General features: G+C 30.5%; 3 protein-coding genes across 3 annotated transcripts in view; 1 reads left to right on the top strand and 2 right to left on the bottom strand.

Annotated features, from left to right (window-relative positions):
* MEP-1 overlaps positions 1–5269 on the bottom strand; it is a 42931-nt gene extending 37662 nt beyond the window's left edge. The window contains exon 1 of the mRNA XM_065514867.1: positions 5129–5269. The gene's annotated coding sequence lies outside the window, so the exon portion shown is untranslated. The remainder of the gene's footprint in view (positions 1–5128) is intronic.
* Positions 5270–12905: 7636 nt separating this feature from the next.
* Positions 12906–17214, top strand: LOC135963092 (uncharacterized). Its single transcript, XM_065514865.1, has 3 exons — positions 12906–13830; positions 13897–14090; positions 15894–17214. Exons 1-3 carry the CDS (start codon positions 12910–12912, stop codon positions 17206–17208), a joined length of 2430 nt encoding a protein of 809 aa, XP_065370937.1. The 5' UTR covers positions 12906–12909; the 3' UTR covers positions 17209–17214.
* Positions 17215–19647: 2433 nt separating this feature from the next.
* Positions 19648–22400, bottom strand: LOC135963080 (piggyBac transposable element-derived protein 2-like; the record flags this gene model as incomplete). Its single annotated transcript, XM_065514854.1, has 2 exons — positions 19648–19689; positions 21690–22400. Coding segments are annotated over 2 exons (753 nt in total), but the record flags the coding sequence as incomplete, so codon positions are not given.
* Positions 22401–27067: the final 4667 nt, after the last annotated feature.

Here is a 27067-nt window from a genome sequence, read left to right as displayed (position 1 = left end):
ATTGAATAAATATTATATCCTTACCTCAATAACAGAAATGACCTAACTCGTGTTTCCGCTCATATCATATTTAGCCAAAAAATCTCGATTTAAAAAAACAAAATTTTGTTATATAAATCTTCGATAAATTTAAAAACTATTTTTTTGATAATTAATTAATTATTTTTTTAAATAAATCCTTATTATGATTTCTGGTCAGAATTATGGGAATTGTTTAATGGATTAATACGAAACATACAGAATTATAAGAAGCCAAATGGACGTTAAAAATTTCCGTTCATTTTAACACATTGTGAAATATGGAAGAGTCAATTTCGAAACTGATACTTTAGGATTTGTCAGAAATTTACTACAGATATTACGTATTTAAAGTGCCAAATTATATGCAAAAGGGTGCATATACAATTTAACTCATTCTTACTATGTCAAATGTAATTTTGAATTCATAAAAATGTATCTTCCTTCCATAGCACAATGCTCAAATTTAGGAGTTAAATGTTCACAGTCTTTGAAAAACTTTAAACAATAAATATTATGCTCTGTGTTCCTGAAAAATTTCAAGACAGTCATTTCTTTCGGGAGTTATAGACATAAATGTGATATAAACAATATTTTTTTTATATAAATGTCTAATAAAGTATCTTCAAACATTGGCGGCTGAACTTTCAAAGTCGAAATCTTCAGCTTATACATTCTGCAATTCACCTTATGTTTAAGTTAGGGGTTTTTCTTTCAAACTATTTTTGAAATGAGATAGGGTTTTTTTAAACTACTGTAAATCTGTTATTCTTCAACATAGAAAACTGAATTTTTTAAGGGAGTATACTTAAGTTTTGTCTACCAGAATATGTAAAAAACCCGATTTAGAAAAAAACGAGGTACGACCTTTCTATATTAAGCCATTGACATGTATTTGTCAAATGAGAACATGTAATAAACGAAACTGGAAACACTACTGAAATGAGTTTTTATCAGAACTTATCGAAATTATTAAAAGTATTTAAAATCTAAAAAAAAGTTTAGAAAAAATAACTCAGATATTGGATATTCTTTATCATGCCTTACTTTCGATTTTTCCAACATCTACAATCAGCGAGAGAGTTTTTTTTTCCAAGTCGAGTTTTATTAAAACTAAAGAAAATAATTTACTTTTTGCTTGAATTGTTATGTTTCGTTTATTTTTTATGTTTCTGTTCATTTTATTAATAAAATACTTAAATAATTATAGAAAATTCACTTTAAAATTTAAATAGAAATTATTCGGTTAATCGAATAATTTAAAATTAACCGATTAATTATTTGCTCGATTAACCGATTAAACCAGAAACCAGATTAATTGAATACCCTAGTAAAAATAGTTAAACAAAACAAACAACAGAATACATGTAAATCAATGTACATACATATTATGAGTTTTTATATAAGTAATCGATTTTTGGCTAGAAATATGAGTGATCACAGATCGAGCACTTTTTCTTGATTAAACGCTTATTAGCCAAGTTATTAGCGAATTTAGATATTTTGAGTTTTTATATAAAAAATCGATTTTTTGTCAGAAATATGAGTGATTACCAGGAAAACCGGAAATATGCTCTAAAAAAAGCGTTTTAGGCGCTTTAAATATGCAGTAAAAACTTTAAAATATGCTCTTAAAATTTAAAAAATATGCTCTTAAAAAAACAAACTTTTACATAATTTTTAACCAAAAAAAATTTACTTAAATTTTCAAATAAAAATCGTTGTCTATTGGATCTGAAAACATTTTTATACATAGAAAATGTTCTTTCGACATCAACTGATATTACAGGAGCAAATTTAAAAAACAATATTTCTTTAACACTTAGAACGGTTAAGTTTGAATTAGAACTAAAATTTGATATTTAGATGGAGCTATTATTAAAATAGTGCTTATTTTATATTAAAACAAGAGAGCTATATTCGGCTGTGCCGAATCTTATATACCCTTTTTTAGTTGAACATTATTTTTCAATTTTTTCATTTTTTGGATAAAAAAATTTTTCGAATTGTTATTTTAAATTTAAAAAAAAAAAATTTCTGTTTTTTAAATTTTTTTTTGGTGAAAAGCCATCTATTTTTCAATTTTGAATTTTAAACAAAGGAAGTAAAAACCTGTAATGCTGGGTATACACGATACTATTTTTCGTACTAATCGTAGTATGAGTTGAAGTACGATTTTGTGATAGACGTTACTACAAATCGTACTATTTCCTTTGAAAAAAATGACAAGTAATAAAAATATCACAAAAATCAAAAATTTTTGATTTTCATACTTCGTTAGTACGACAACATGATACACGTTACTAATTTCATACTTATACGATTTATCGTACGACTTATCGTAACGTGTATACCTAGCATAACACAATAGTAAGACAAAATTTGTTTTTGATAAACTCAAAATATGCTATTAAACAGTAAAATATGCTCTAAAAACGCAAAATATGACATAAATATGCTCTTAAAACAAATATATGCAAAAATATGTATTTAAGGGTAAAATATGCAAAAATATGCACTAACAAATCGATGCCAAAATTCTTAAATAGTTCTGAAACGTGTAAATATCTTATCCATGTGCTCATTAGACTCACCAGAAAAAACATGCATTTGCATATTTTGGTTTCCCTGGTGATTACAGATCGATTTGCTTTTCTTATTGGCGAAGTTATTAGCGAATTTAGATATTTTGGGTTTTTATATAAAAAATCGATTTTTGTTAAGAAATATGAGTGATCACAGATCGAGCTCCATTTCTTGATTAAACACTTATTGGCGAAGTTATTCGAGAACTTGGATATTTTGAGTTTTTATATAAAAAATCGATTTTTGGCTAGAAATATGAGTGATCACAGATCGAGCTCCTTTTCTTGATTAAACGCTTACTGGCCAAGTTATTAGAGAATTTGGATATTTTGAGTTTTTATATAAAAACTCGATTTTTGTTAAGAAATATGAGTGATCACAGATCGAGCTCCTTTTCTTGATTAAACGCTTATTGGCCAAGTTATTCGAGAACTTGGATATTTTGAGTTTTTATATAAAAAATCGATTTTTGGCTAGAAATATGAGTGATCACAGATCGAGCTCCTTTTCTTGATTAAACGCTTACTGGCCAAGTTATTAGAGAGTTTGGATATTTTGAGTTTTTATATAAAAAATCGATTTTTGTTAAGAAATATGAGTGATCAGAGATCAAGCTCCCTTTCTTGATTAAACGCTTATTGGCGAAGTTATTAGCGAATTTAGATATTTTGAGTTTTTTTTATAAAAAAATCGAATTTTGGTCAGAAATATGATTGATCACAGACCGATGTATTTTGCAGATGTATTTAATAAGTGGGCGTATTAGTGGACGTGACCAATTTTTATTTATGTAAAAACATTTGCGGACTATGTATGGCGAACATTTAAAAAAATTAGTTAAATCGGTCCAGGCGTCCTGCAATTTTAGATACAGTTACGAACAAGAAAATAGCAGTACCACTAGGAAATTTTTTTGAAACGGCGTACAACGTCTTTAAAAATGTTAAACTTAAAATTTTGTTTATACCCATAATCGGTCAATCCTGTAAATTTTTTGTGATGTAATCTTTTTGTAAAAATAATGATAACTTTGGAAATAAAGGCTCTTATATATGACAATATGTATTTTTTTATTAAAATTGAAATAGCAGTGCCGGATTATTGAATTCATTTTTTTGAATTTCTTTTTAAAGAAGTCAAATATTTTTTAAGATTAAAGTACAATTTAGTTAAATATGCTGAATTTATTGTATATTTAAGATTAAAAACAGTTCTTTTTTATATAATTCCTGTTTTAGTGGGTCGCGCAATACATTGCACTATTGCTTATGGAAAATTAATTTTGAAGTTAAAAAAATAAGGAAAATCTTTTCCACATATTCAATTTTATATCAAACGCTATTGAATAGAAAGAAAAAAATAAAAAAAGGGACTGCAAACGGAAAACTACACCTCAGGACGATCGAAATATCGTCAGAATCATCAAATGCAATCCATTTAATCTGTCAAGCAAATAAAAACCGAATGAAATTTAGAAGTTATTGGTATGACAGTAAGGAGATGATTTCTAGATGCAAACTTCACAGAACGAAGTCCAAGGAAAAAGCCACTATTAACAAAAATACATAGTGGTACTCGTTTGGAGTACGCTGAATGCCGACTGGTTTGCAAGCAAATATCGCAATATTTTGTGAACTGGCGGGTCTAAACTGATTTTATTTGGAAGCTCAGGCTGTAGTCAATATATTCGACGTCCATCCTCTTCTGTATGTCAAACACAGTACACTGTGAACAAAGTTAAACTATTTCAAAATTTCGTGGTACTGCTATTATCTTGTTCGCAACTGTATATCGAAAAAAAAAAAAAAATTGGCGTGGTCAATTATTCTTTCAGTAAAAACTTAAATTGGATTACTATAATCATTTAAACAAAAAATTAGCCAAATCGGTGTAGCCGTTTTCCGATTATAGATAAATCGAAAAAAGTGGGCCTAAAAGTAGGCGTGGTCAATTTTTCATTCCGTAAAAACCTTAGTTGGGCTATGACCAACATTTAAAAAAAAAATTTGTCGAAATCGGTCTGGCCGTTCACTACTGATGCAATTACCAACGAACGACATTTGATTTTTATTTATATAGACTAGTTTCTACTTTAAAATTCCATAATCTATGATTTTTCTGAAAAGTTAATTACTTAATACTTATAACTTAAATAAAAACAAAACAATAAATAAAAAAATCTAACTACGCCAACGTGAGTTTTCTTAATAGTTCGGCAATTATTGTATACTTTAGATACAATCCAATTTATGTAAATGTTCAGAATAATTTTTAGTTTGTTATACTGCAAGGACTATACATAATTTATCATTGCGGTTTTATATTATCAAATCATTTCTCGTGATTATTGGAAATAAATTCTGTTAAATATTTTTACTACATTCAAAGATAAATAGTAGAAAAAATATAACCAGGTACAAAATGGAAATTTCTATCATAGGTTTAAAATATTTTTTGCATTTTGAGATAGTGTATGTATATGTATATACTAAACAAAACTAAATTTATTTTAACATTGGCTTACCTGTGTTTTTCAGCATCTATATTGTATATGTATTTTAAAAATACATATGCAAACGAAAAATATTTTAATTTTATTGATCTTCTTCCTCTTCCTCGGCGTTAAAGGACAGTTTTACTGTAGTTTTGCTGGATGATTTTTTACTTGATTTGCTATGTTTATACTTTTTCTTCTTGTCAGCCTTTGTGTCTTTTGTCGGGGATAAAACAGTCTCTAAGGCTAAATCGTCTGCAGGTTTATGACGTTTGCGAAAAGCGATTGGTTGATTTAAATCTGCAGGTGTTTCAGCAGCTTCTATTTGGATGATTGAAAAGTAAAATTTTATTAATGTAATATGCATGTGCAGTTATAAAAATTAAAGTCTATGATTTGTTAACTAATCTAACTTCTAACCATGATTAAAATGACTAAGCACAGGTGAATATACAATTTTTTTCATAAAAAATATGTATATGTATTTTATAAGCGATTAATCCTAAATAAACGATACAAATTTGATAAGTTAGATCTAAACTAAATCAAGAAGAGAAGATAGTTTGTAAATCACAGTTAAATTTGTTTTAAATATACTTAAAAAATAAATTTATTAAAATTAATTTTACAGTGTAATATAGTTTCCACTAAACCTGTGAAAACATATGTAGGCCTTCACTATGTTTAAATTATTGATAAGGTAACGGGTCTCAATGCAAATTAAAATTATACAAAATATTAGAAGATTTATATTTTGTACCATGATTTTGAACATGATAAAAAACACATATGTAAATAGGAATCATATATGGATGTGTAGCGGTACAGGGTTGCAGGTAACTTATTTATAGATGTTCGAAACTATGCAACTATACAGTAGTAAGATTTGTTTAAACTAAATATGTATACAGAAATCAAAACTACCAAGTTCCAAAGAACTTCTGTCAAAATGTCAATTTTGTGCGTAATAATAATTATTTTTTTTTAGTAAAAACAGTGGTGAACAAAAAAAAAATTAAATTAATTTTTAAATTTATTAAAAAAATAATTATTAAAAATGGCTTTAAACTATATACATACACATCTGCTCAAAATAATAGATACACCTAATTGGAAAAAATTTAAATGGCGGTAACATTGAAAATTTCCTCGCAAGCGTTAAGAATACATCATATTATTAAAATTTCTATCTGGCAATGTCATGTCAGTCAAAAATCTGGCAACTATTTGCTTTCATGTTGATTTTTAAAAACGAATTTATTTGAATTACAAAAAATTATTTGCTCATAAAAATAGATACACATCAGTAATTTGTAATTTGTTTATATACAATTTTTTTTTTGTGCAATTTTTTGTTCCTATTTACGTGAAACAGTAAGTATAATTTAAATTTTAGCAACAATTTTATAAAAAATAGGACTCTTTTGAAGAAAATGGGACGAAATCATCATTGTACCGAAGATGAGAAAAAAATTGTTCAAACGATGAAAAATCAAGGAAAATCATTACGGGAAATAGCAAAGAGCATAGGAAGATCTTTACATTTTGTCCAAAATGCTTTATCTAAAAAACAAAAAAGAGAAACTCGCGGTAGACCAAAGAAAACCAGTCCAGAAACAGATAGGCGGATCGTCCTTATGGTTAAAAAAGACCCTTTCATATCATCGAAAGCTATTTCTGCGGAGCTATGTAACGAAATCAGTCCACAAACAGTTCGTCGTCGTCTTTTACAAGCTAAATTGCCGGGAAGAATTGCCAGAAAAGTGCCACTAATGCGCCAAAAAAATATCAAGACAAGATTAGAATTTGCTAAAGAGCACTTACAATGGTCCGGGTGTGAAGGCGAAAAAAAATGGAGAAATATTTTATGGAGCGACGAAACAAAAATAAATTTGTTTGGAAACGACTGCCAAAGAAATGTACGCCGACCAAAAGGAAAAGAATTCCACGTTAAATTTACAAAAAAGACGGTAAAACATGGCGGGGAAACATAATGGTTTGGGGTTGCTTTTCATGGAATGGTGTTGGTCCGATATTCCGAATAGAAGATACCATGAATGCTAGTGGGTATAGAGACATATTGGAAAACGTAATGCTTCCATATGCATCGGAAAATATGCCATTAATATGGACATTCCAGCAGGACAACGACCCAAAACATAGTTCAAGATTAGTTAAAAACTGGTTCTTGGAGAATAACGTACCTGTTTTAAGCTGGCCCAGCCAATCCCCTGATTTAAACCCAATAGAAAACTTGTGGAGTGAATTAAAGATAAGGCTTTCGAAGGAAGTTTTCAAAAATAAAGACGATTTATGGGAGAAAACGCAAAAAATATGGTACGAGATTCCATTGGAGAAGTGTCAGAACTTGATATCCAGTATGCCCAGAAGAGTGGAGAAAGTTTTACAAAACAAAGGTGGATATACTGGATACTAGCTTTACTTTAATAATAAACTAATTTTTTTAAGATAAAATTTATTAGCTTTTGTTTAATAAGAATTTTTAAAAATGTATCTATTATTATGAGCACCAAATTTTTCGAAATTTAAGAAATTTAATTTACTTTATAATATTTATTATTAATTATGAAATATTTTGTTTTTGTTTTTTACACTCCTTTTAACTATAAATAAAAATCGACTGAATTTTTTTTATAATTTTACAATATACCATTATTTTTTTTCGTTTTTAAAAAATAAATTTTGGTGTATCTATTATTTTGAGCAGATGTGTATGTATATTGTTAAGTTACCATAGTTTACTATTAATATATACAAATTGAAGGAATTAGAACCGTTACCCCTTTCAGCTCAACTACTATTGTAACTAACCTACTATTACCGAAATAACTACAAACTTTTTTGTTTCTTGGCTAGAAGAGTGGAGGATCACGGGGTACGAAAAGTTGCATGGATGTAGCATGGCTTAGGATATTCTGGGATATTTTATGTTCAGCTTTTGAATGGATGTTAGTTTTAACCACACCACCGCAATTATTTGATTTCCTTCTCTTAGAGAACATCCGCAAGATTTTAAAATGGTAAAAAATAGATAAATTCGAACATAGTATTTATATATTTTTAAAATAAAATTTATTTATAAAAATTCTTAAAATTTTATTTTTTTTTGGAATAATTCGCAAAATGAAGTTAATGCTTCATTTATAACACTGTTATCCTTTGTAGATTCCATATCCTTAAATATATGCGTATAAACAATAAATGTGTGAATTACAACAATATTACAGTTTTTAGCAATTTTTATTTTTTTTTGTATTTTTAATTTTAACAAATCAAGTTAATTTTTTTAGAGTTATAATTATCATACATTAGTTAACTATGACCTCAAAGAATATAAACATAGCGGGAATCTGAATCTGATATCGTTATAAGCAAAAGTGGTAGCAGGTAACATAGCGATGTATTTTTTATGTTCGTTACTGTACATTTCAATATGCATGTATACATACATATGTAGTATATAACTTGTGAAATATAGGACGTAGATTTCCCATATATGAAATAGTTGGATAGCCATTTACTCTGCAGGTTTTTGTTTTAAAATTGTTCGTATTGATTACGGTTACCAAATAATGTACATGTACATTATTCGAATCAGCTAATATTAAACTAAATATTAATTGTAGTATTTAAACTCTTTCTTTGATTACGATATAGGCGATTAAACTGCGATAGATACATACATAGATACAAAAACCTTCAATGAAATCTAACAATCCTATTATAAAAGAGATATCCCACAAGTGCACCATTCCAATAAACCGAAACTCCTCCTAAACATCACCCCATTAATAGTACCTCAAAAACAACAATGACAATGTTTTTAACGATATTGATAATGATGAAAGTGTAGGTTGTTTTAACTTAAAAATGCTGTACATCCCTCTCCTAAATTGCTGGGTAGAAAGTGGTATAGGATGGATGATATCCTCCCATATCTAATTTCCACCATATTTGAAATTTACTTTACGCTGCCCCTTTTGCCCAATATAAAGATTGATTATATATGGGCCAACATGAGGTATAGGAGGCAGAAGTTGAGGAAGTACAAGAAGAGTTAGCAGAAGAGGAAAAAGAACACGCAGTTATTGGATGAAACCATTTTTGTTAATTCTATTTTAAGGCGATAATTTACCGTGAATTCTTCTTTGGTTTTAGTATTCGTTTTTGTGTTTGATATGTTTCTTCTTTTTATACCCTACACCACCATAGTGGGGAGGGTATTTTGTTTGTTGTATTTCCTTTTTTAACATTTATTATATTAAAAATATCATACAGGCAGACATGTATCTATGTTCGTCCATCGGTTTGCCAGTTGGTGGAGCGTGGAGTCTATATGGAATAGTGTAGCAACGAGCAGCAACACTTCCCAAGCTACCATATCACAGCAACAACATAATCAACAATAGCAACTATTATTCTGCTACATTTAGTAACATTTTCAAAACATATAGTTGCTGCTTTTATTCTTGTCGTACTTTTTTTCAACTTTACTTTCCTTGCCTGCACGTTAAAATGTCCGTCCATCAGTATGTCTGTCTATTTTTTACATTGACTGAATGTTTGCTTATTCGTCCGTCCGCATGTCTGTCTGTCGTATTCATCATTTGCTTTGTTGCCCGTGCCTCTCTAACCTATTGTTGGGTTTATTGCGCGGGCTGTTTTAGCATCGTTTGACGGCAGCTGTTGTTGTTGCACCATTTTACTTTGTGTTTCATTTTTATCATGTTTGCTTTAGCGGAGCCCCAGTATATTTTTTTCTTCACATTTATATATGTGTGTGTGTGAGTCTACATAAAACTCATAGAATTTACACTAATTGAGGGTGCTCCGCTGGCAAAAATTGTAAAACTCTTAAAAACTAATTAAATCTTTAAACGGAACTATACATTTTATATGCAAATCAATAAATATCACCTGCAGTTTCCATGTTTCCTAAAATCTTTAAATAAAAAACATTTGTTCAGAAAGTGTTTGGGTTTTTTCATTCAATAATTTTTTGAGGTTAGATTTTTTCAGGACTTGAAAAACCACCACAGAACTTAACAAATTATTAAGAATCTATGCAAAACTATACTTTTATTTAGGTTTTATAATTTGCCTTATAGTTTTTATTATAATCAAAAAATGTATGGTTTTAATGATTATACGCTTGTTTTTTTTACCTTTTTATAGACTTTTAATTATTTTTTTGTTAGAAAACACCGTTATTTTTGTTGGAATATAATTTTCTTTCAATAAACAAAAATTGTAATGTGAAAAAGTTTATTCTTGTTCTTCAATTTTAATTTTTTTGATCACAATGTACTTTTTTTTATTTTGTTTGCGAAAATTTGTTGGAAAAATGTAGTAAAGAGGAGCGTGGAAACGACACAAAGCAAAAAAAATAACTAACGACAGACACAACGCTCGACTCTGACTCAACTAAACCCAAAATGACAGCTAACTGACAGAATAAAAAAACCAACAACAACAAAAACGAAGAAGCAATAAAAACAAGAAAGCAAGCCATGGACGGACGCAACAGACAGACGGACATGTATATACAACAGCAAAGTAGATGATAGATAACAACTATAGACAAGTTGAATATGTAACACTATGTATGTATTCCAATATTTGATAATTTTGGATAAATAACAAATGTTAAGGACTACATATTTATATTTGCTCTCACCTTTGGCTAAGCGGCTTTCTTCAGCAGCTACTTCATCAGCTGTAAGATCACCAGATTTAATTACAACTATTTGTGGTTTTTCGTCTTCCCGCTCTGGCCAGTCTTCGTTGTCGGAATAACTTTCAAAATCTTCAAGTTTTTGTCTCTATGTATTCAATTAATGTAATTATCCTTAATAAAGTACATCAACATAAGTTGCTTGTATCAAAAAATCACCTTTGTTTCAACGGATGGTCCCTCGTTATAGCCAATTTGTTGTTTTAACTGTTGCAAAAACTTAGGATCTTGCGGTTTTATATAGGCAATATTACGTTTAGACATAGCTTTTAATTATTAACATTTGAAAATGCCATTCAATTTGTTTTATTTGCTTTTACACAGACAACAAAAGTAATTTACGACAACCGGAATTTCTCTTCTTTAATCACACGTTTTTTCTTTTTATGTTTACAAATTGGCAAGTTGTTTTGTTGTGCTACAAAAAATAAACAACACAGAGTTGTATTGTTCACATGACAGAGTGTCAAAGCAACAGAGTTGTATAGCGAAATGTTCGTTGGACAGAGTTGTATTTGGCTTTGTGCTGTATTTGCCAGACTGAACAGAAATATATGCAGTAAATAAGAATTCTACACAGGAAGTGGCAGGGCAACCATGTTTGCAGTTTTTTCCAAATGAAATATTTATAAGGCGTCTCTAATATGGCGTTCAGAAACCGCATTATTTTGAATTTATCTCGTGTGTTTTCAAAGTAATACATTTGTGTTCACAACAATTTTAAATATTTTGTTCTTGTGTTTGAATAATGCCGACGTCAAAATAAAGCATTTGTGGAACTAAATATGACTATATTTTGTTTTTCTCTCAATTTCTTGAAATTCCAGGAATTTTAGTACTGTTTATGATCATATAGTTGGTTCACCGCCAAAGGATAGAATCATAATTATATTGTTTTTTTGGCGACTGTTTGGTTTGGCTCTACTCTACTATCACCATACAGAATGTTTGGTTACCCCTAAGCTACCATATCCCCTTAAATAACATTTCAGTTCAATTACCGTTTACCGAAATAACTGCATTTACCGTTACCATTATTCTATAAATAATACAAAGTTCTAAAAATACCCATTGCTGTTTTCCGTACTTCAGTTTATTGAAATTTTCAGAATTAAAAAATAATATAGATAATACCACATTTCCTCATTTTAATTATTTAAGTGAGACCGATATTACCGCTTTCATTAAATACTAACTTCACTTTCCCTATTCATATTGAAAGCGGATTGCCGAAATTATGTTTAAAAGTTTTCGGTTTCAGCTACAGAGCTTTATTTTTGCTAACAGCTGCCTAATGTTAATAATAAGGGTTGTTTGAGTTATTGGTGTGTTACAGGGTTTCAAAAAAAAGCATCCATAATCTGGCATAAGTAGTAAATAAGTTAAGAATTGCACTAATTTTATAAAAACGCACAGAAAAATTTCCATTATTAACAAATGTTTAAATAAAAAAATTAAGAAAAATAAATTGATTAAATTAAAAGGAATTGTTTGAAAACAAAGCACAATAATTTTCATTAAAACAATAGAAAAGGTATTAAGAGAGTAATTTGTTCTTGAAGGAAAAAAAAAATAATTCGCAGACAGAAATTGTTTCGTAAAAGGGATAGAGTTTCAAATCTTAAACTATTCCATATTGATTTGTAAATATTAAAGTGTTCTGCATTAGTTACGGATAATATTGTTTAATAGTTTTTAATTTTAATTAAAAATCATTAAAATTCCCATACAGTGTATTGACTGCATATGATGAAATGAAAAAAATTGATGTTGGTATATGTAGAAAGTTGTTGGGTAAAGTACGCATGATCTACATTGTATACATGGAATTTGATTTTGCCAACCATATGTAAAAAAAGCTTTAAACGCCTTGAAAACTATACACAACGCACCTATTACTGTTTTTTTTTATCTTCGTTTTTATTTTATTGAACAATTTTTTTTTTGTTTACATTGACCCGAATTTTGAATCTGTCCATTTAAACACCTGTACTTAACGGTAAAAATTTTCTAATGCAAATTGTATTGTATTGTGTGTATCAATTTAATAGATTCAATGGCTGCTGTTTTAAACAGTTGTGCCTCCAGCAACACGACAAGACAACACGATATTATTTTTAAATCATACGAAGGATATCACCACCTACCCATAGCCCCATTATCCACATCCAGCTCGTTTACAACGGCATTGGGAAGTCAACAGTATTTGCAGCAGTTGCAGTTGCACAACTCCACTACCATGTATCCCTCTCTGACAAAATATCACCGGTCTTCGGCACAACAGCAAATGACTACGCCTAATCAGCATACGACTGCATACGCGAATCATCATGTCAATAACGTTGTAAGCCACCATCAGTTTAACTCGACATCTTTGGCGTATGGTATGCCCGTCAGTTCGGGATACTCTTCGCAACATTCAACTTTACAGAAGCCCTATTCCTCGGCCTTTGTGCAAAGATCTTCGTCATCGGCGGAGGCTTGTCGCAATTACTGGGGCCATAGTCATCCCACTTCTTCGGCTCTGTATCGTAATGATCGCCATCAATCGAAGCGTAAATCTGCTGTAGAACTTTTGGCCGAAAGTAAACCTTTTTTTGTCAAGACCGAAAACATTATAGAACGTACGAATTTTGGTGCCAGCACTTTGGTTTGCAGTGGCAAGAGAGGTCGTAATGGTTCTAGCGTTGTCTTGGATGAAGGCAAATACAATCCTTCGTATGGTGAAACTACTTACACTGCCGCCGAAGCTGAGAGACGTTATGGTACGACCACAGCACATCGACGTTCCTCTCACATACATCAACATCATCATCGCGGCAATCATGCCGCTCAACAATGTCACACAACTTCAGCGAATACAACCATGTATCATGGTAATTTTCGAATGTCTTTGTCGAGTGACGGTTCCCAAGAACGCGATAAATTGGCCCGTTATCGCAAGGAACAATATGGCGAACCTATTGTTTTAAATGAGGTAGGCGCTCATTTAAGAGCCATATAAACAGATGCAAAGTTACAAAATGTATTTTCTTTTTTGCAGACAAAATCGGTTTCATTTGAAGAGGATGTGGCATTTCGCATTCCTCCGCCTTTATACTTTTCTCAACAAAACTACAATAGTATGTATGATAGTGGCGACGAGCCTCTGGTATTGACCGAAAATTATAGGCCCATAAGTCCACCGGCTGAATACGCCGAGGACTCGACAGAAGCTCATAATGACACAAGACCAAGGTAAGATATTCTCTGTTTATGGGTTTTTCTATTAGGGATTTCTTCAAACATTGCATCGTTCAGAATACATATGTATGTATATCGGTGTTTACAATATTTATGTAGTATGTAGTAGTCATTTTACCCTAATTATTCACCGAAAATGATTCAAAGTAAATTGAAGTTTAGTATTTACTTGAACTAGAGTCGTAGGTTCATGTTCATTAAAGTTTTATTACCATTCCAATCGAAGAGGGTCGTTATTTTTAGCTTATAATGGAAAATAAAGTTTTTTTCCGCTGAAATTTCGGTTTATTTGATAATGATGATTTTGTACCGGAATCTATGTCATACGTATGAAAATTTTCATAAATCTTCGTTTTGATATTGTACACAATAATTTATCGCCAATGTGGGCTTTAAGGTGACTTTCAATTGGTATCATATCATGTCATGTTGTCATAATGTTCTAATATTTCGCAATGGTTTAAAAATGTTATTTCCTTTCAAGCAAAAAATTTCCGAAAATAATACTACTCTCTATGCTATGTATATTGTAATATCATAATCAACCTGCAGACACCTGGGCCGAACACCTAAGAGTCGGTTAAGCCGAGTCGCCTAGTCGTGGCAAATTAGAACATTATCACAATATGACCTTTTTTTAGAACATCAAGAAGAAGTTTAAGACAAGCTTTCTGCCCACTGGCTTACATTTCGAGGATAAATCTTTACGTGTTTCGTGTAATTTAAAACGATTTCAAATTTCGTTCAATATTTCGATTAGTTTTTTCAAATATTTTAGAAATATTTATCATAACTTTTGCAGAACGTGCTGTTGCGGAAAACGGTAAACGTTTTTAGGAACAGTATTATGTAAACAGCACTAATTTTTAAGCAGGACATATGTTATATCAAAAGTTCGAAAAAATTACATACATACATATGTACATAGTTCATAATTCAATTAAATTGAATATATTCTCTTACAATTCCATTAAAGCATTCAGCAGGAATTAATTCATTGTCCTTTAAGAATTAATTCTTATAGTATTAATTCCTTGTTGAATCATTCCAGTTTTCTGTAATTCAAATCCATTACAAAATTTGTTTAAAAGTTTATTGAATGATTGCATTTTTTTTTTTACAAAAAGTCTTTAGACAATTTTTTTCAATTCAATTTGTAAATGATTAAATGCTAAACAAAAACAAACAAACAACTGAAGTCTGAACATACATATATTTCAATTTAATTTGTAACAGGTTTGAATTAACAAAAATTTAATTATTCAATTGAATTCTGTTATGAATTAATTCAACGATGAAGGAATTCCAATAAGAATTTTTACTGGAACTCAAGTTGAAAGCAAGTGTAATTCAAGCCTTGAATTATAGTCAAACAATTGAATTGCAGTTGTATTACACTTTATTTTAATAGCATTTCCCAGTAAAAAGGTAACATAAATTCAAGCCATATGTTTTTTGTTTGAAAAATATTTAACTTTTTCAAATATTTTTCAAGTTTAAAGCTTAATTACATTTGCATTCAAGTCAAATTTCAACAAAATGTTAAAGTACTTGAATTTTTGGAGTTTTTAAAAACTATTATTTGTCTTGGATGGATATAATTTTGTTCTTTATTATCTAAAACTGATGAAACATTTAATGCCAAACGGATAACTATAAACCGTTTGAGAAATCGATTGCATATTGTAAAAATTATGCATTGTGTAAAAATATATGTAATTTTATTTAATTAAATACACAAATTTCATTTTATTTATGAATAATTTTTTATTTATGTAATTATTTATTTTTGTGCAGGTACAATTATCAGCGTTCATATTCCCACTCCCATGAGGCCAATGATAAATCAAAATACACTGCCGCTTCATACAATATTAATAGTCACAAGTCCCTGCCTGATTTACACACACAAATTAATCGTCATTCACCACATAGCGAAATTTTGAGCTGCTGCAGCCGAGGTAACAGATCTATTAAATCCGCTGGGGAATCTTCGTTAAATCGTGATTCTGGTGGATCTTCGGGTCACTATACACACCGTAGTGAGCCATGCTATCGGCAACATCGAGTTGAATTTGATCGAGAGGAAAGGGCTAAGAAATGCTGTAGTGCCACTACACGCGTTGAGTACAGACGAGACAGCGGCTCTTCCACACAACATAGCAACAATTCATATTGTGACTACTCTTGCAAACCGATGCACGAAAGTTACGATTCACCCGATTATCTGTTCAATTTCACTACTCCCGAAGTACCCGAAGCCTTTCAAGATGACTATATACCACCATCACCACGCTACCAAAGTGATAACAGTCGCTATTATTGTTCCTCGGCCCATCAAACCCATGCTAGCCAGAGTTATATGAAACACAAAGCAGCATCCGATGAACCTATAATGCAATCGCCTGGCTCCCAACCATCTATAGAGGACATTAGTCCACCACCAATTCAATTTAAGCGGCAAAAGTGTATACGCTTTAAGAGGCACAACCGCATATCGTTGCCGGCCCAACCCTCAGCACCGCCACACTCGACCAACGATCATTCTCATACATCTCCTATGGATACTTATAGAAGATCTGAGCATCCTCGTTATTTCTTTCCCAAATGTTTCTCAGCCGATGAATACCAACAGCAGCAGCATCATCCACCGCCACAACATCAACATTCTCAATCGCAACAGCAAACGCCACAGAAACCGCCACCGCCATCACAACAAATATCACAACAGCAACAAATTAAGGAGTTTAGAGATCAATATGCCAATCATGCTCTTCGACGTTCTCAGGAACTGTTGCATACATCCTCGGAACCACTCATGGACTTGGAGAAATTCTTCGATCGTTTAGGTTTAAATGATGACAAATTTCATGAAATCTATACGTTTTCAAAAAGAAAACACAGTAATGGCAGCAGTGACGGCAGTAATAGCACCGTATTTTTCTCGGACGTTAGTACAGTAGACTCTATGCGTTTGCCCGATAGTACCGAGACTCAGCCACAGGCGGCCCAAACCTATAGGCCCACTGAACCGCCATCGATTGTGGAACGTAATGCACGCATAATAAAGTGGTTGTGCAATATTCGCAAAGTTCAAAATGATGGAAATTGAGCAGATTAAAAGGATATTCTGTATTAAAGATATACAATTTTGGGATTTTAAGATGACAATAGTATGATGGAAATTTCTTAAGAAATATCGACACTATTGGTGGACAATTATGGTATAATATTGATATTTTTTTAAGAAATTAAATATATACATAAATATATATGTACTTAATTTCCTATAGTGTTTGAGTTTAAATCATAGGCTCTAATTAATACCTCTATTCGGCGAAATACATACATTTTTTTTAAAGGAATATCAATCAAACGATAAATAATTTGCATTAAGTCTTTAGTTTCATGATGTACTCTTTATTGAAACCTTTATAAAATATTCAGTTACAATGTTAAAAGTATTACAACAATTTACAACTAAATTATTAAATAAAGAAACTATTAATATCACAGTTTTAAGAAAAAGTAGTCTAAAAACCTTGTACAAATAGAAATGTTATAAGAAATTTTAAAAACAACTACTAATTCAGCATTTTTCTAACTAATTAACATTTTACTAATATCAGAGATTTCTCGTAGGCAAGAATGTTTACGACCGACAGGTATTTTCTTAAAAGCTTCATTAACTTTAGACATTAATTTATTAAAATAAAAGTCTTGATTACCTGCATTAGTAACAGGTTGGTCAATGTTCTGACACCTAATTTCATTTTCCATCCAGCATCTGATTGCTGACCAGTATGCACGATAATACAAGGGAACATATTTTGAACATGTCCAGAAATAACACAAGATATTGGTACTATAAACATTTGTGTTTGTCTCAAGGTTTGAAAAATTGAGACACGAGTTTGTTAAAAGAGTGCCTGCTGTAGACTGGGCGTCTATTAATCATGTTGTATTGAAATGCTTTCAGCAGTACTCGTTTTGATTTTCGGTAACATCATATGCAAATATCACCAATTATAACCCCACCGCCATGAGTAGATCGATCTTCTCTATAAATTTTATAGGCAGCAAGTAGAAATTTGTATTGTGCATCGACAGCATCAACAAATATTTCCAAGGAAGAACATTAGTTCTTCTGCTGGTAGCCCTTGATTTAGATGTTTTTCGTTGTCGGATCTCTTGCTGGAGCACTTTGTCCATTAGAGTGCCACAAAAAATTTTTTTTTTGGAATTTCGGAACGCATACCCTCTATTTTTTTTATATATATAAAACTATAGTTAAATATGAAATTTTGTCTTTCTATCATGATTGCAACCCGTGCCGACTTGCGATTTAGTTTTATGGTGCATTTACAAGGGGAAAAAATACAATTTTTTCAGTTTTTGTAAAAATTTTGCCATTAAATAATTACATTTGCAATTTAATTTAAAAAAATCAGGCCATTAACGTGTCTCAGGCCACTAGAACAAGAAACGTAGGAACAAAATAAACATATTTTGAGAAATATTAAAATAAGAGCTATTTTTTACTTAAAATATATACATATTTACTTCTATATAAGTTTTTGTCTTCGTAGGATACCGTTAACCTATTCGCAGGTATGACCAAAAAAAATATTTTTTTTAACGGCAGTTTCAAAACTCCAATTTCAAATAGTTAATATTATTTACATCATATCGCAATCGTTCAACAATACTGTATTAACTCAAAATTTTGAAAAATTCACTTTTTGCAAGAAATCAACTAACAACATCAATATCTATCTAAAAAATTTCAACGTATTCCGATTACTCTTTCATCTTGAAAACCACATTTGAGGCCATTTTGGTGATAATTAGTGACTACCTTGTATCAACAAAAAGGTATTATTTTGAGTTAATACAAAAATTTAAATAGAAATACATCGTATATTTTCATAAAAAAATTTATTATTTTGAATTGAGCCTTTATTCAAGTTAAAAATAATCAAATTGTTTTATTTAAATTTAAATTTGGTTGTATTTTGAGTTGATACTGATTTTAAAAATATTTTATAAAATTATTCGAATAAAATTGTTTACTCGTTATTCTTTCGAATAATCGAGAAGTTTTTAAGAATGAATCGATTTTTCCTTTAAAGTTTCCTTATTCCGGAAGTTTTCAGTTTTCTTCAGTTTGTATGTAACTGACATTTTAGAGAAATTATAATTGAGAACATATTTTCTAATAATTCTACTTTGTTAGTTCTACCATGGATTCCAACTAATTTAATTTAAAAATATATTCCTAGATTTTGTAATTTTCAAACTAAAATATTTTCGGTATTTATTGAATGAAAACTGATGTACATATGTATATATTTAACTTCAAATTAAAAGTTTCCTCCGCAAAATTTGTATATGACTAATCTCGTCGATTGCGGTGTAATTGTTTGTATTAACTCTTGCAATCTTAAGTCTTTTTTATAAATAAATATACTACATATTCGATGGCTTAATATAAAAAAGGCGTTATATTAAATAAAATGGGGTTATATTAACCCATTAGAAGTCACCGTAATCAACTGAGTATAGTTGTATTTTTACGTGTATTCGAGCAAAACTAAAGAAAAAACAATTGTTGTACCGTTATTTAGTTTCACAACAACAATAATAAGAGCTGTAGAAAAATAATTTGTATGTTGTTTCTGTTGCTTATGCAGAAATATCAGTTTGTATTGTGACGCGAATACAGTGTGTGGCTTAAAGGGGGGTCAGACGGCATGTATTGCTTGTGTTTTGTGCCATGTATTGGGACATTTTTCCATATGTAAACATGTACATACCGTGTGATCCATATGAAACTTTGTGTATGTAAAATACATGTGTATTACTCGTGACATTTTTTGCAAATATAACAGTGTTGTATTTTGAAATACAACACTGTGTGAGTGCAAAATAAAAAAACAAAACAAAAAATAGTGAAGAAAAATCATAACAAAATAAATTTCATTGCATTAAATATATGTATTGTGATTTTAAAATGTTTTAAATAAATATATTGTTAAAAACAACAAACATATAAACTAATAGAGGTTATGTCACATGCAATTACATATGTACGTTTGAACGTGGAAATTATGAATCGTATGTATAACGTGAATTTTGCATACACATGGAATTCCATATGTATCGAATACATGTCCCAATACACAAGCAATACATGCCGTCTGACCCCCCTATTAGTAAACTATTTTGTAAATATTTGAAACAATACTAAAATTTGGTTGGTAATCTTGCATTATTTTTATAAAAATAATAACAACGAAACATACAGGCTTCAAAGAATACTTAAAAATAAGAAAATAAAAAAAATAGAAAGGTATAAAGTTGGCTGTACTCGTTTGAGTACAATGACAGCATCCATTAGTAAAAATATTCTATTTTTTGTTAGATTTAAAATATGAGTGGTATATGTTTTAAGGGCTAGCAGAGTTTCAAAGGGCTTCAAGAGGCATTTTAGCTGATAGTGAAGATGAATAAATTGATATGGCTATCATACCACCTACGCGCAGAAAAAAAATATGGTTGTACATGTTTACTGTAACCATTTCAAAATTTTTACAAGTTTTTTAACAATGTTATAGTCACAGTAACTATTTATATGATTGTGGTAACTATTAGATTGTTAATTTACGATTCACATGATTGTATCAACCATATATATGGTTACAGTAAACAAGTATTGTTTGTGACAACATTTTTATGATGAATAATTTTATCATAATATGTTCTCAGAGTACGATATCCATAAGCCGAGAGCAAAATAATATGGTAAGTCCTTCTTAGTGGAACCGTTAAGCGTTGGGGCTCAAGAAACCTTGAGAAGACAGACGTGGTTATACCCAATTTGTTCCAAAACTACAATAAAAGTATGGGTCGTTGATGAGCTCGATCAATACATTTCTTTGTATAGCATTGCAGTTCATGGTAAGAAGTGGTATTGGGTTTTATTTACATACATGCTTGCTATGACAATTTCTAACTCTTGGAGGCTACATGTAATGAGCCGTGAGAGTCCCGTGGATCAACTTTTATTTCGCAAAATATTGCGCGTAATTATTTTTGCCAAGGTGGACAACACAAATCGCGGCAGTATGGGGCAATAGTTGAAGGTTTACCTCAAGATGGTGTTGGACACTATCCCGCAAAAATAGAAAAACTGTGACGGTGCGTAATTTGCCATGCCAGAGTATGTTGGCATTGCCAGAATTGCTTTAAACCACTTTGTGTCGAAAAATAATGAAATAATAAAGTTGTCAAAAAAAATTCGATGGTTTTCTGCGGTACAATTCAGTTTTTCTAATAAGTTTTTCACAACATGTGAGCCCAATGGATCGGGAGATGCGATCTGCGATTTTCCGCAATATAAGTCAAATGAATAGCAATAGCCTGTAGAACTAGCCGCAACCCAGTTTTTGTAGCCGAATCCAACTGGCTTTCCTCGGATGAATTGCTTAGCGGGATGATGGCCATAATATTTGACCATTGATTCGTCAATATTCTCGTGAAACACTCCCCACTGCATAAAATTTTCATTAGTGAATCTGCCAGTGGTCTCACCTTGAACATTTTATCAGTAGTCGTGGATGCTAGATTATCATCAACCAAATGAATGTTTCTCTTTATGTCTCGAAATCGATGTCTGGAAAGTGCTTTGGCCACTATCTCCTTTCCTATGTCTTCATCCAAGGACCAGTACATCGGTTCTCGTGGTAATTTATTATAACCCGATAATATCAAAACTCCTAAAAACTTTTTTAAATCAGAGTCATTCAAATGAAATTCGTGCCTGTTATTCTGTTTTGCGTAATTTGTTGAATTTGATATAATCAAGTCTATGATTTTCTCATCAAATAACGTTTCAAATATTTGCACAGGGATACGATTTTTTAGTTCCTCACGAATTTGATTCACTCTGTCATAAACTTCAGTGTTCTGTTGAGAAGCTGGGCTCTGTGGTGGATGACATTTGTCCCAGATGGGGTTTTTTTGGGTTGCAAAAGTTAGCCGAGTACGCTTTGACTCTAATGGTTCATCATCACTATCGTCACTGACATCGTTGTCGATATTTCTGCGGTTTACAAAAACATCAATTGTTCCAGGAATATCTTGAGGTAGGGCTGACGAAATCATATCATCCTCAACACCTTCCTCTTCGTCAGTTAGTTCACTTGGATTAGGTGGTATGATTACCATATCAATATCTTCATCTTCACTATCAGCTAGAATGCTATCAACGGCCTCTTGAAGCCCTTTGAAACTTTTCTGGCCCTTAAATCGTATACAAAAAAATAAAATATTTTTACTAATGGATGCTGTCATTGTACTCAAACGAGTACAGCCAACTTCATACCTTTGTATTTTTTTTTATTTTCTTATTTTTAAGTATTCTTTGAAGCCTGTATGTTTCGTTGTTATTATTTTTATAAAAATAATGCAAGATTACAAAACAAATTTTTGTATTATTTCAAATATTGACAAAATAGCTTACTAAACCACACACTGTATTCGCGACACAAAAGCACAAAGTATATTCTGTGACAAAAGAGACTGATATTCACAGATTATTACAGATAAGAGACCATTGACAGCTGTCAAACAAGTAATTTCGAACCGTATGGTTTTGTTTACATTTTTTTTAACATTTTTTCAATTCCGCCATTAAGGCAGATCTTAGAGCGAGAGAAAAAATAAAATGTAGTAAAAAATCGATGAGTGTGTGAGACGAGATATAGAAAGATAAATGTATATGTTTGTCCCTCTTTTAAATCTACCGTGGTTTATTATACATTTTCTTTTGTTAATTTTTCGTAAATTTTTTTTGTTTGCCTCCGCTAGTTGATAAAAACAGCTGATTCGGGTATATGTTAGTCTATGCTGATATTTGTGCATAAGCAACAGAAACTACATACACATTCTTTGTCAGCAGCACTTATTATTGTTGTTGTGAAACTAAATAACGGTACAACGATTGTTTTTTCTTTAGTTTTGCTTGGATACACGTAAAAATACAACTGTACTCAGTTGAGTACGATGACTTCTAATGGGTTAAAATAAAAAATGAGAAATAAAAAGTGATGTCTCTTCTTATTAAAAATTGCATTCAAATTTAGTTTTTTCCTTCTCCTGTAAAGTAACAAAAAATCGAGTTACGCCTTTTTTATATTAAGCCATCGATGTATATAAATTTATATGTATTTTAAAAATAGAGTTCTTCATAATTATTTTATTATATGTAATTGCATTTAAAATATTCCAATAATTAACACAATATCACAATCTGCAATTGCACATCTGCTAGAATGCATTTAAAGATAAGTACATACGTACAAATAAATTGTCATGCCGAAATTCTTATTGGCCATTGTATTGTATGGACTTGTATTCCTTTGATACTTATTCTCTTAACCTTTTTTTACACTACAACCCAGCAGCTAAGCAAGTAGTCAATGTATCCCTTAAAGACAGTAATTGTCACAAATTTCTTATCACTTGGCTGACTCCATTTTATATATTTTGGTCATTTGACACGTGTGTGCACTTTGTAGTGCAAGTAGAAGACAATTGGTTACATTATGCATCCCAAGTAATCTAGCGTGAAGACAATTGTCACTTAAGTGTCTCTAAGTAATCTAGAGTGTAGTCACTTTAAACGTTTTGTGAGTAATTCGTACAAACTGGTATTTTACAAATTGTGTTAATATAATTCTCATATAGTTTATTTTTATTTATGCTTAAGTATACTGATATCCCATGTAACATAGCATGAAGTCAATAGTCACTTTAGTGTCTCTTAGTAACCTATGGTGAAGTCACTTCAAACTTTTTTTTGTACTGCACTTTATTTTACCCACCAGAAGCATTGACTACTTTCGATCAGCTATCCGAAAGTCACATTGTAATCAAAAGGGTCAATTGACCCCCTGCTTAGGACATGCACGTGTTAAAATAACTAGTCAAGTAACCAGTTACAAAGCTAGCACGGTAACTGACGCTATGTAACCAGTATGTGAATCCAATGTGTTGCCTACTTTGGACCAGCTATTAGACAATCCCATTGTAATCAAAAAGAGACAATTCACCCCCTGCCTAGGACATGCCCGTGTTAAAATGACTAGTCACGTGGCTATTGAAGTAACTAGCTCCCGCCCTAGTTCGGTACTGTCTCCTAGAACTGCTGGGAATTTACAGTAATAACTACATATGTATGTATGTTAGAGTGCTCCAAGATTGTATGGACGAAAAAAACTTTCTAGGTACAGGCCGTCCCCCCTCTAGAATTGTTCTATGTATTGTAGAAACACGTTGTGTAAAATATTAGGATGATAGGATAATGTTAACTGGTGGCGCAACGACGCTGAAGTTTTGAGGTGCATTTACAAGGGGAAAATATGCAATTTTTTCAGTTTTTCTAAAAATTTTGCCATTAAATAATGACTTTTACAATTTAATTTAAAAGAATCGAAATGTGTACGTAATTGTCGTTATAATAAGATATAAAAGACAAAAATTGGTGAAAAAATGTTAAAGTTATTAAAAAATCGCCAGGCCATTAACGTGTCTCAGGCCACTAGAACAAGAAATTTATAAACAAAATTAACATATTTTGAAAAATATTAAAATGAAAGCTTATTTTTACTTAACATATATCCATATTTACTTGTATATGAGTTTTTGTCCTCGTAGGATACCGTTAACCTATTCGCAGGTATGACCAAAAAAATAAAATTTTTTTAACGGCAGTTTCAAAACTCCAATTTCAAATTTTTAAAAATTTTGTTAAACAAATTTCAGAATTTTTTGATCATCACATGGAGATTTATTGACAACATAATAGGGAATAAAAATGTGAAAAAAGTATGTCAATACCTCCTATAGTTTTTCCGTACCTGCGATATAAATTTTGCGATTTTCGAGAAAAACTAATTTTTTGGTCATATTTTGGGGAATGACCAGAATTTCCTTACTGTAATGATTTTTAAGTAATAGCTATTCAGAATAATATAGTCCAGGTTATTTTAAATATAGTCTGAAAGTTTTACTAAAATCGGAAAACTTTAACCCTTAAATCGTGAAGGTCAAAGGTCAATTTTTTCAATATTTGGAATTTCTCATGGAAAGATAGCGAAATATTATATATTTTTGGGTCGATTTTGATGAAACTTAAGAAAAATATAAAATGAAGTCTAGTATTCACAATAACAGTACAAAAATGGAAATTAACCCTTAATAGCACTTGGGGTCCAAATGACCCTCAACTTTTAAAATCACGAAAAACACAGTCATTTTGGCCTAAAGTACTCATTTTATATTTTTCGTAAGTTTCATCAAAATCGGCCCAAAAATATATAATATTTCGCTGTCTTTCCACGAGAAATTCCAAATATTGGAAAAATTGACCTTTGACCTTCACGATTTATGTATGTATGTCATACATACATACATACATACATACATACATACATACATACATACATACATACATACATACATACATACATACATACATACATACATACATACATACATACATACATACATACATACATACATACATACATACATACATACATACATACATACATACATACATACATACATACATACATACATACATACATACATACATACATACATACATACATACATACATACATACATACATACATACATACATACATACATACATACATACATACATACATACATACATACATACATACATACATACATACATACATACATACATACATACATACATACATACATACATACATACATACATACATACATACATACATACATACATACATACATACATACATACATACATACATACATACATACATACATACATACATACATACATACATACATACATACATACATACATACATACATACATACATACATACATACATACATACATACATACATACATACATACATACATACATACATACATACATACATACATACATACATACATACATACATACATACATACATACATACATACATACATACATACATACATACATACATACATACATACATACATACATACATACATACATACATACATACATACATACATACATACATACATACATACATACATACATACATACATACATACATACATACATACATACATACATACATACATACATACATACATACATACATACATACATACATACATACATACATACATACATACATACATACATACATACATACATACATACATACATACATACATACATACATACATACATACATACATACATACATACATACATACATACATACATACATACATACATACATACATACATACATACATACATACATACATACATACATACATACATACATACATACATACATACATACATACATACATACATACATACATACATACATACATACATACATACATACATACATACATACATACATACATACATACATACATACATACATACATACATACATACATACATACATACATACATACATACATACATACATACATACATACATACATACATACATACATACATACATACATACATACATACATACATACATACATACATACATACATACATACATACATACATACATACATACATACATACATACATACATACATACATACATACATACATACATACATACATACATACATACATACATACATACATACATACATACATACATACATACATACATACATACATACATACATACATACATACATACATACATACATACATACATACATACATACATACATACATACATACATACATACATACATACATACATACATACATACATACATACATACATACATACATACATACATACATACATACATACATACATACATACATACATACATACATACATACATACATACATACATA

This window comes from Calliphora vicina, unplaced genomic scaffold (genome assembly GCF_958450345.1).
Source record: "Calliphora vicina unplaced genomic scaffold, idCalVici1.1 scaffold_21, whole genome shotgun sequence".
Lineage (NCBI taxonomy): Eukaryota > Metazoa > Arthropoda > Insecta > Diptera > Calliphoridae > Calliphora > Calliphora vicina.
The sequence above is the reverse complement of the archived record's forward strand: the minus strand, read 5'-3'. Positions and strand labels throughout refer to the sequence as shown.

Coding starts and splice junctions, on each gene's coding strand:
- LOC135963092 (XM_065514865.1), top strand. CDS start 12,910: ATGGCTGCTGTTTTAAACAGTTGTGCCTCCAGCAACACGACAAGACAA. Junction 13,831..13,896: donor AACCTATTGTTTTAAATGAG/GTAGGCGCTCAT, acceptor TCTTTTTTGCAG/ACAAAATCGGTTTCATTTGA. Junction 14,091..15,893: donor CATAATGACACAAGACCAAG/GTAAGATATTCT, acceptor ATTTTTGTGCAG/GTACAATTATCAGCGTTCAT.